At 47.7% G+C, this 10,941-nt stretch overlaps 2 protein-coding genes across 2 annotated transcripts in view; both read right to left on the bottom strand.

The window, feature by feature from the left end:
• The window catches only part of Eef1g (eukaryotic translation elongation factor 1 gamma), an 11,096-nt gene extending 6,569 nt beyond the window's left edge, over positions 1 to 4,527 (bottom strand). Inside the window, exons 1-5 of the mRNA XM_021199092.2 lie at positions 4,421 to 4,527; positions 3,255 to 3,413; positions 2,375 to 2,438; positions 2,097 to 2,239; positions 1,626 to 1,769 (exon numbers count right to left, since the gene is read on the bottom strand). Of these exons, the coding sequence (XP_021054751.1) occupies positions 1,626 to 1,769; positions 2,097 to 2,239; positions 2,375 to 2,438; positions 3,255 to 3,413; positions 4,421 to 4,432 (522 nt within the window). The 5' untranslated portion in view covers positions 4,433 to 4,527. The remainder of the gene's footprint in view (positions 1 to 1,625; positions 1,770 to 2,096; positions 2,240 to 2,374; positions 2,439 to 3,254; positions 3,414 to 4,420) is intronic.
• Positions 4,528 to 5,520: 993 nt separating this feature from the next.
• Tut1 (terminal uridylyl transferase 1, U6 snRNA-specific) overlaps positions 5,521 to 10,941 on the bottom strand; it is a 12,841-nt gene continuing 7,420 nt past the window's right edge. The window contains exons 5-9 of the mRNA XM_021191232.1: positions 8,821 to 9,296; positions 7,529 to 7,638; positions 7,284 to 7,394; positions 7,083 to 7,175; positions 5,521 to 6,694 (exon numbers count right to left, since the gene is read on the bottom strand). Coding sequence (XP_021046891.1) covers positions 5,571 to 6,694; positions 7,083 to 7,175; positions 7,284 to 7,394; positions 7,529 to 7,638; positions 8,821 to 9,296 — 1,914 coding nt within the window. The 3' untranslated portion in view covers positions 5,521 to 5,570. The remainder of the gene's footprint in view (positions 6,695 to 7,082; positions 7,176 to 7,283; positions 7,395 to 7,528; positions 7,639 to 8,820; positions 9,297 to 10,941) is intronic.

The raw sequence follows: 10,941 nt of genomic DNA, 5'->3' as shown, positions 1-10,941 counted from the left end.
TCTAATCCCAGCACTCAGGAGGCAGAGGCCAGCCTGGTCTACAAAGTGAGTTCCAGGACAGCCAGGGCTACACAGAGAAACCCTGTCTCAAAAAAAAACAAAAAACAAAAACAAAAAAAAAGACACTTCATGTGTGATGCTAGGAATGGGACATAGAGCATACCAGGTAAATCACTGGGCTCCACTCTAGCCCTGGACTGCAACTATAACACAGATGGCACAACCAACCCAAGACTACTACAGTGAAGAGCAACAACACAGCATGTGCCCAGCACAAACAACACAAAACAGTCCTTCAAACTCTTCCCTTGAACAGCTTACTATCCTCTTTAAAAATTTTTAAGATTTCATTTTTATGTTTTAGAGCTTTTCTTCCAAGTACGGCTGTGCCCACTTAGGTCATAAGACACTGGCTCCCTGAGCTGGAGTTATACAGTTTTAAGCTGCCATTTGTGTACTGGGAAATAAACGTAAGACCTCTGCAAAACAAGTCCTCTTCAAGTGCTGAGCCGTCTCTTCTGCCCCACACTACCATCTTACAGCTCCTGTTTTTTTATTTTTATGCATCTGGGTGTCTTGCCTGTGCATTTGTCTATGCACCACGTGCATTCCTAGTGCTCACAGAAGCTGGAACAGGGCATGGCATCAGATCTTCTGGAAATGGAGTTACAGTTGTGAGGAAACATGTGGGTACTGAGAATCCACCAGAGTCCTCTGGAAGAGCAGCAAGCATTTTTTTTTTTAACTACTAACTCATCTCTCCAGCCCCTGTCATTTTCTACTTTGTCAAAACGAGTGGGTAGGAGCAGATCACAGAATTCAGTTAGCCACATACTACAAGTTCTGTAGTAACTGGGTTATTGTACTTGAACACTTACTGTGTGTTGTGGACATGGAAGGATTATAATGAACCCTGTGAGGCACACCAGTCTGGCAAAGAATGGCTTTTTTTTTTGGTTCTCACTGGACTGCAATTCTGAACCAGAATGGGTCCAGAGCTGCTGCTGTCTGAAAATCAGCAATACACTATTTAAAAAAAAAGGGGGGGGTGGGGGGCGGCTGGAGATGGTTACCTGGGGGGATGGGGGCTGGAGATGGTTTATCTGGTTTGATTCCCAGCACCCACATAGTAGCTCACAGCCATCTGTAACTCAAGCTCCTCCTTGGGATCTGCATACATGCATACACACATGCAAATACACCTAAGTAGAAATCTCAAAAATGCTTTAAAAGACGTAAGCTGAATACCATCTTGAATTTATCACAGATAAATAAAGAACTATGAGAATTCTTATACCATTGCATCTTTAAACAGTGAAGCTAAGACAGAGAACTGAATCTGCCTCCAAAAGCCCTCGCTGCTCAAGTCACTATCCTTGTCTCTTCCATCTTTGGTTTTTGCTTTCTATTTTTGATATCACTATGTAGCCTAGGGTGGCCTTAAACCAGAGTGATCTTCCTGTCTCAGTATCTCAAATTCTGGGATTACAAGTATGAGATGGAACAGTCAGTCACAGTTCTCACTGCTGGGATCCGTACAACCATTAACTGCTGGTCTGTCCTAAGCAGCACTGGGGTCACCCTAGTACAGGTCTAACTCCTGTCAAATGGGATATAAACCTTACCTGTTTATAGAGCCACAACAGGGTACAGACAACTGTGATATCAGCCAGTGTCACTCGCTCGCCCACCAGAAAAGTTCGAGTCTTCAAGTGAGTGTCCAGTAGCCCCAGGATTCGCTTCACCTCCTCTTTTGCATTTTCAGTGGCCTGTTGAACACTCAAGCTTAGTGGGTACCAAGTCCCTTTCCTCGGATCCCCCCACCAACAGAACTAAAGAAGCCATTTAGCCAGCCAGCACTGACTGACTCAACCCCCACCCTCTATCATTAGACTCTAGAATCAGTTGAAATGTATCAGAAATGAATCACTCGTGTTAAACTTCTTCATGGTCAACATGACTTTATTTTCACATACTGATGGTAACCACTTTAGTCTGCATTGCCCACACCCGTTTCCTTCATCTGTTTCCCAGTCCCAAAATGTAGGCTCTGACTCTGTCTCTGGCCCAGCTTCTCCCCAAGTTCCAAAGCATACCTGTTTGTTGTGGTGCATAATGCCCAAGGTGGGGAACACCCAGGTGCTAGCTGGAGGAACGATGTCACTGTCAGCAAAGCTGACCCACTGCACCACCTGAGCGGCTGCCTCTGGTGTACTTCCTCGCAGCTCCTCGTTGCTTACTGCAAAGGCAGAACATACAGCTTAGAACTTTGACATCATGCCAAAACCAACCTGGGTCCGATTCCACTTTGTCCGCCGCAGCCGCTTCTACAGCCTTACCCCCATACCCTCTCCCCTGTATCCCCACAAATTACCATAATAGGCAATGGCATTGCTCTCAAACACACAGAATCCATCATCGCCCTCAAATGCTGGAACCTGTGGAGAAAGCAGCGGAAAACACAAAAAACACAGATTTCTCACTAACCAATTCCCCAGGTTGAATTGTTCTAACTAGGTTAAGACTCTTGCTATGCTAACTCATGACATCTCGAGCTCAGAAGTGAAAAATGCTTAGTACCCCTCGGGATATGAATTCACAATGGTGAAGTTCAAACATAGCTCAAGTGTGGTGCCCCATACCCTCAGTCCCAGAACTTTTGTCTGAAACCAGCCAGCGAGCTACTGAGACCCCACCTCAAAATAAAATTCAGATATGGATGCCACCCAACAATCCTACAGCTTCACTGCCCAAATCATTAGGTGCAATCCAGACTTAGCATCTGCCTCTATATTTAGCTTTGGATATTTAGCTCTACTCATGCTCTTTGGGGTAAGAATCCAACTCTCAAGACATACTTTATACGTACAGATAACACCTGGTGAAAATACATTTCATCCTACAGATATAAACCAGGTCTGTAATTCCTGACAATCACTGAACAGCTGTGAACTTTCCTTCATAAATACACATAACTCCAATGATTTGGTTTTCTTCAATAGACACAGATCTCACTATACTTATAGGCTTGCCTCACACAATCTCCCTGCCTCTCTCCAGAGTACTGGGGTTACCAGAAGCTTTCAAAAATTATCTTTTTTTTTCCTTTGGACAATCAAGTTCAGGGGCTTTCATAGGTTACGTCCCTGGCCCCATAAAATTTCTTTAAAAAAAAAAAAAAAAAAAAATCAAATATACCATGGTGGCCATCTCCAGAATAACGGAATTCTAGAGATCCCTGATCTCCCACTCACCTTGCCGGCAGGAAATTTTCGGAGAAATTCGGGGGTGCGGTTGGTTTGGCCAAAGTGGAAGTGGGGTGGTGCGGAGAGCACGCGGACCTGAGCCCCGCTGTACTGAGCAGCGATGAGGGCCTTGAAGGCCCTCCAGTTTTCAGGGTATGTGTACAGGGTCTACAAGAGAAAAGTGTGAAGGATGGACTAGAGAAAAGGAACCCTGAATGCCATGGCCCACGCACACTTCCACGCAATTCCAATGTGCACAGCTTAGATTCACTCCTGGTGAACCGAGTCTGCCCCATGTAATCAGAGTCCTCAGAAATACCAAGAAGCAGAACATCCCAGCTGCTAAATAAAGCTTACCGACAGATGTGACCTCTCTTAAGGACATCTCTAGAGGCATTCTTCCCTTCAAAACTTCTGGTCCCATCAGACTCCCATCTGCCTAAACACACGAACACTCACACCCATCTCTCCCAGAACCCTTGTTTCATTCATTGGTGGTGACCCGGCGTCTAACTTCTTCCAGGCTAGTATCACTTCAAAAGCACACACAGAGACCAAAGGATTTCAAAGTTCCCCTCAGAATCGCCACGCTGAATTCTAATGTTCATCAGTTATTCTTCCTAAAAGGCCTTCCTCTGCACGTCGCGAATTTAACATCCCTCTGGTCCTGTCCTGCATCGAGTTCCCAGTTGTCTCCGTACTAAAATCTCACCAGCAGGGTTCATATGGGCTCACTTCACCGTCCCTTCATTCCTCTGGCTCTCAAACCTCCCCGAAGGTCAACTCCCACTGTGCCAGTCGCCCCTTCCCACAAAGATCCCCTCCTTTCCACGTCCTCGTTGTTGACCCACAAAACGGTGGCAAAAGTTCCACCAACCTGCTCAGACGCCACACCTCAAAATGGCAGTGAGGCTAAACACTTTTTAAAGGTCCAGACAATGGGGACCCAGCATCCCTTTTTTTCTCCTCAACCCCAGAACGTTCCAGCTCTAGCCTGAGCCCCAGCCTCAGTTCCCCTCCAGGCCCTAGAAACCACGCTCTCCGACCGTACGGCTTGTGAACCCCAGATCGGCTCTCGGCTTGGGTCTGAAACTCCCCTGGCGCCGACTGGCCCCACTCAGGCAAAGGATGGCGCTGGATAGGGTGACCCGAATCACCGGAGCCGGCAAACTTACCCCAGCCGCCATGGTGATTCCGCAGAGAAAGGGGGTGGGGCCGTCGGTGCTGCCGCAAAGCAAGCCGCAAGGGAGACAAGGGAGGAGGAAAGGAGAGAGCGGTGTGGAAACGGCGGCCGGAAAGCGAGGACGGCATAAAAGGCATACGCACGACAGTTCCGTCCACAGCCGCGCTGAGTTGGAAAAAGCGAGGGGTGGGGCCCGCTGCCTGGAGCGCAGAGAGCGGGCGCCTGCGTAGTATAACTCCGGACGAGCCTGCCCCGCCCGCGTGGCCGACCAATCGGAAGCCTGATAGGAGCCGGAGCTCACCGAGGGAGGGGAAAAGTGTGAGAACCTGGCGGAAGCACCGCCCCTCGAAGGCTGGTATCTGGAACCCGTGACAAACTACGGGAACTGCCTTAAGGAAGGGGTGGCAATTTATTGAATTCCTTTTGATCCTGTTCGGTTTTTTTCTATAAAGGGATGTCTGTTCAGCTGGGGCCTATGGCCGAAAACATCTGAAAGTAGGTCTGCTCCGATTAAACTCCGTGCTGTTAAAACTTCTACAACAAAGTAGCGCGGACCAACTTGCCACGTCACCAGCACCTCTCGGGCTTGGCTGCGCCCCAGAGGGTCGGGTAAGGCAGCCCAGTTCCGATACAATAGTTTACACATATCCAAATTTGAAAATCTTGAATCCAACGTATGGGCAATTTGAACTCTCTTTCACGTTAAAGGATAGAAAGACAAACACTAAACCTAAATTTGCGGTTCCCATCTCCTGGAGCAGCGGGACAAACCTCGTGTGGGCAAAGCTTGTTCTGAGAAATCAGTGCCTTGCCTTGTGGAGGTGGCACTCCCTAGGAAAGTGTTGTTAAGGGGGGAGGGGTATGGGAATCTTTCGGGTTAGCATTTGAAATGTAAATAAAGAAAATAATAAAAAAAAAAAAAAAAAAAAAAAAAAAAAAAAAAAAAAAAAAAAAAAAAAAAAAAAAAAGTGTTGTTAAGTGGGAAGGAGCGCTCTGAAGTGGGAGTCATAGGACTGTTTTAGGGCAGTCAGGCCAGAGCTACATTAAGGCAAAGAAAAAAGGCGTTACCAGGAGGAAAACAAAGTTGTCCAATGTCTGTATGAAATAAACTAGCAGCTTTATTGTTTTTGAGGTTTGGTTCCTCACTTGAGGAGATTCTTAAGTGCTTGAGGGATAAAAACCTGTAGAAAATGATGAAGACCAGGGAACAGGCCTTGGGAGTCCTGGAGTGGTGCCACAGTGAGTGTCTGCTCAGCTTGGGAGGCAGATGCCACAAAGGTGAGGAGGGGCTCCCCCTCTAGCCTCTGTTGCTCACTGTTGGGTCCTTTTAGTTCCTGAGTCACACGAGCTTCCATTGCCAGCCACTCTGCTCCAGTGGTGGGACCTCCTCTAGCTTCTTCCTTGGTTTGTTGCTGTAATCGTCTCCGGGCACGCCGCCTCCCCTGCCATACTTGGTGCCACAAGGCACAGCGCCAGCTCACTGATGATGGGTGTGATGCCTCCTTCCCTGTCTCACCCTGAGACCCTTCTCCAGCCACTTCGGGTTTCATGGGATTACGCTCAGCTGGCTTGTCTAGACACTTTGCAGTCATCAGGGGCAGCTCCTCTGGTGGTCCAGAGTGCAACAAGGCCCAGTCCTGAGGTGTCTCTCGAGACTCTATTACCATTTCTTCTACCTCACTTTCATTGTGGTCCCCTGCACATCCCTGTGGCTCCTCTTTCCCTTCCTCACAGCTCTTTTCTTGCCCACCAAGTCTCTGTCTTTTGTTCGCCCCTCCCAGGGGAGAGTCTTTAGTTCTGGCACCTTCTGACCGTCGTCTCTTGGTTCCCTGTTCTAAGTGGCATCCTAGTGCTTCCCTTAACACATCCACCAAAGCCATAGTGACCTGTGGAAAGGGGGCAGAGGGTAAGGGGATAAGTTTGGCAGACAGTAGGGAGCTGGGGGAGCTGGGCTGCAAAAGCGGGAGCAGTCCCCAGTCCCGGCCCCGGGAGGAACGCTGCTGGTACTGGAGACTTCGGCAGTAACTGGCTGCTGCCCCACAACAGCTCTGCAGACGTTTAGCCACCCGGCCGGTCACATTGGCTGCAACATTGTGACTCAGGTCAAAGGGGTCCTGGAGATTCATTGGGCCAAGGCGTAGCCCTTCCCAGAGATCAGAAGGCAGGCCCCCTGCCACCATCAATGGCCGACCTTCCCGCAGGGACAGCAGGGAGCCAGAAAGATCCCAGCAAGAAACGCAGGAGAAGAACTGGGCCAGCAGGGAACCTGATGGAGGCAGATTAGAAAAAAGGGGGTCACCTGGAAGCCATAACTGGGACATCCCTGCAGCTACTTGAGTGGGACTCTCTTCCCTTCATAGGGCTTCAGAAGTGTCCTGAGAAACCCAATTCCTCAGCCATGTCCTGCCTGACCCAGATGCTTCTGCTTGCCTTAGAGAGCAGGGAAACTGGGGAATACACCTCTTACTTGCCTGCCCAAGATATGTGTTTTTCCATCCATAAAACAGCTGCCATAGGCTACTATGAAGACCATGCCTTGCACACAGTTATAATATATGTCCCTTATTCTTGAGCCTGCTTTGCACACAAGTATATGCCCCCTATTCATGAGCCTATCAGCACAATCCGTTTTCTACCAGGATCCCCAGACTCACTGAGAGGCTCCACGTTGGTGCTGGGCTCCAGTCTTGAGGCATCCTTAGGGAAGCTACAGTCCCAGCCATCAACTTCTACCTGTTCCCCTTCACCTGTGACAGTAAGAAGAGACAGTCAGCCCAGAGCCAGGCTGAGAGCTGAGATCTCATCCCGGGTGAGATGAAGCTGAGGTCATGACAGTAGAGGCTGTTCTCCAGTACCTGATCTCTGGGTAAGCTGGGCCAAAGTAGGAAGTACTGGAGGGTCTCTGGTCTGAAGGAAGTAGATCACTAACAACGTCAAGGCGTAGTTATTGAGAAGGGGGCCGCCTCCTGGATAATAACCAATAATTCAAGTTAGGAAGAAGTATTTACAAGCCCTGGTTTCTGTGCCCACCTCTTTTTTTCTTGCTAAATCCCTGCCTTTGCCTGACACAAACTTAGGCCAAGTCTGTCCTCATTCTTACCTGACAGCCCATTATGCTGAGCCCAGCAGCGTAAGGTATACACAAGGGGCCTAACTCGACCATCCATCTCAGAGCAGAGATTCAGGAAACGGGAATTATACAAGGCCAACCTAGGGCGATGGAGAAGCAAAGGTGTTAGAAAATTTCCCAAAGTTTTACTGACATAATGGTCTTATGAGGGAGTATGCAAAAGAACATTAAATGGAACTAGGGATGTGGCTCAGTGGTGGGACATTTACCTAGCATTGATGAAGCCCTGTGTTGTATCCTAAGCCTAGGGATGGGGTAGGGGGGAATATGTATCTACTGAACCTTAGGCAATTCTACATTCCAAATGCTCACCCTGTACTATCACCATTCATAAAACATGTTGTTTATTTATATAGGACTGCTCAATGGCCAGGTGTAGTAGCACATGCCTATAATTCCAATACTCAAGATATTGGATAGGAATATAGAGACACTGCCTCAAAGACACAGGACCAGTGAGATGGCTCAGTGGGTATGAGTCGGCCACCAAGACTGACACCCGCAGTCTCACCCCTAGAAATGATGCTACAAGGAAGAGAACGGATTCCCACACGTTGTTCTCTGACTACATCGAGATGAGATGCACACACAAATATAAGAAGCATAGTAGCAAGAATAGTTTATTCAGTGCAGAGTGATAATACAGATCTGAAAGAAATATGCAGGCCACGTGAATGAGAGTATTCAGGGGCCCAGTTATAATTTGGGGCCTCCTTTTATGGGGCTCAAGAGAAGGCATTTGGTGCATAAGTCTTAATAAACAAAGAAACAAAGCATGGCGTAGTGAAGGAAAAACCTGTTTACTTTTAACCTAACAGTTCCTAGATTTCTGTAGCTACAGAACTCTGTCCTACACTTTTAACCCCAACGGAGGAGGCAAAGGCCTATGAGCTCAAGGTTAGCCTGGTCTACACAGTAAGACTGTCTCAAAAAACAAAACCAACAACAAAAAGCAGTACTGAAGAGTCAAGCATAGCTGCACATGCCTGTAACCCCAGGATTTAGGAAGCTAAAGCAGGACAATCACAGGCTGGAGGCCAGTCTGGACAATGGAGGAAGACTGACTCAAATGCACACAGTATTCCAAAGAAAAAAACAACATTGAAATGGAAGCCAGGTAGGAGGTGACATTCATGGAAGAAAGGAGGACTGAACCAAAGAAGAAAAAAACCAATTTCATCAGGCATAAGCCCTTCCACACAGGACTCCCTCCTCATATATCCCAGACCTTAGAGCCAGCCTTCAACCCCACACAAAAGTACCGGTTACTGAGGGATACATCTCCATGAAGACCTGAAGGCCGATGACAGAACTTGACCACAGGACGCCGGGCAGAGGGTACAGTTTGGACTCGGTACACTCCAGGAACACAGCCACGGAGAATAGATCCCACCAGCTCTAACACTGCTGCCGCCTCCTCCTTCTCATCCTTTGAGGCTTCTGCTAGTTCTAGCTCCTTCCCCTGTTTCCCCTCTCCCCTGTCCTCCTGCAGTGGTGAAACTGGAGGCAGGGACTGGGGAGAAGTGACAGTGTCAGAGCCCAAAGCAGAGTCTGGTGTCTGTGGTGCCAGAGAAGATGGGGTGTCAAAGTCCAGGGCCTCAGAATCTTGGAGAGAAGTTGGAGACAGTGAGTCTAGAGGAGAAGCTGGGGTACAGGCAAGCGCCTGAGGATCCAGGGAAGAAGCAAGGGCTGAGTCCAAGGATGAAGTCTCTGGAACCTTTGGAGCCTTTGGGTCTGGCTGTAGTGGAAATAAAAGGGAGTGAATACTCCTCCTCCTCCTCCTCCTCCACCACCACCACCACCACCACAACCACCACCTTCTATGTACAGGCTTTACTCTACAGCCTTACATAACTCATTTATGTAACTCATTCTCAACAGTCTTTTGAAGCTAGGCAATGGTGGTACATGCCTTTGATCCCAGCATTCAGGGGGCCGAAGGATCTCTGTGAGTTGGAGGCCAGAATAGTCTACATAGTGAGTTCTAGGACACCCAGGACTACAAAGAGAAACCCTGTCTCAAACAAACAAAAAAGACAAGGTGTACACGTAGCTTAGACTGACCGTAAACTTTTTTCCTTTTCTTTTACGTATTTGCTTTTTTGCCTGCATATATATCTGCACTACATGCAAGCAATGCCTGTGAAGGCCAAGCAAGGGCATCAGACTCCTGGAACTAGAATTACAGACAGTTGCAGACGGCTGTGTTTGTGCTGGGACTCCAATCCCTGGTCCTCTGGAAGAGCAGCCAGTGTTCTTAATCACTGAGACTTCTTTCCACCCCCATGGCCTCCAACTTTTCACAATCCTCCTGCCTCGGGCCTCCCAGAGATTTAGAATCATTCTTTAAATTAGCCTGACAATCAAGGCTGTCGTCCAAAAGACTACCAAAACATACAGCCTACTGCTGCTGTCCTTAATTGCCCCCCAACACCCACAGTGTCTGCAGAAGACATTATACATTTCAGGAATAGAGCCCAAAAGCCCCAGAGCTGGAAATGACCTGAATGCTTCCTCTGTGAAGACTAGCTTTCATGGTACCAGAAGACACCATTCAAACTTCCAAAGGAACAAGGCGACAACACCCTTAATCAGCTATGGATGCCTATGAACAACATCAATAACCAACACAGCATGAAACCCCTAAGAGTGCAGTAGTGACACACATATTTGACAGTAACTGGCAGGTTTCTAATTGGACTTAACACCTGCTCAACCAGAGGATAACCATGCCTGAGAATGGAAACATATTACCTACTTGGTGCTAGTGAAGTCATGGATCTTGAAGAGAACCTACAACCACTACTTTATTAAACCAGCACAATCCCTAACAACTATCTTTTGGTAAAATATTATTTATGTATTTATTTATATTAGTACACTGTAGCTGTCTTCACACAAACACCAGTAGAGTGTACATCAGATCCCATTACCACCATGTGGTTGCTGGGAATTGAACTCAGGACCTATGCGAGAGCAGTCAGTGCTCTTAACCTCTGAGCCATCTCTTCAGCCCCCTAATAACAATCTTAAACATTTGTCCTTATAGCCACAGGGAAGTACTGACTTCACCCCTCATCAAGGAAACTTCTTTTTACAACAGATAGAGATCACTACAGGAAAACCACAGCGAATGAAAATGCAGAATTGTGGAGCCCAGTCCCATCTACAGAACACTCCTGCACCTAAGGCTCAGTGGACATTGTGAAGGAAGGAACTCAACAAAGATAGTAAGAGCCAGAGAATCAGGGAGGCTGCTGTGTGTTGGGATATGTTTGTGCACTATGGAAAGGTTATCTCTGTATTATTCAAATGCTGATTTCTGTACCACAGAGAGTACAAGCTGCACTTTGATACTGTTATTCTTTTTTTTTTTTTTTTTT

The sequence above is a fragment of the Mus pahari genome, chromosome 1, assembly GCF_900095145.1.
Source record: "Mus pahari chromosome 1, PAHARI_EIJ_v1.1, whole genome shotgun sequence".
Lineage (NCBI taxonomy): Eukaryota > Metazoa > Chordata > Mammalia > Rodentia > Muridae > Mus > Mus pahari.
The sequence above is the reverse complement of the archived record's forward strand: the minus strand, read 5'-3'. Positions and strand labels throughout refer to the sequence as shown.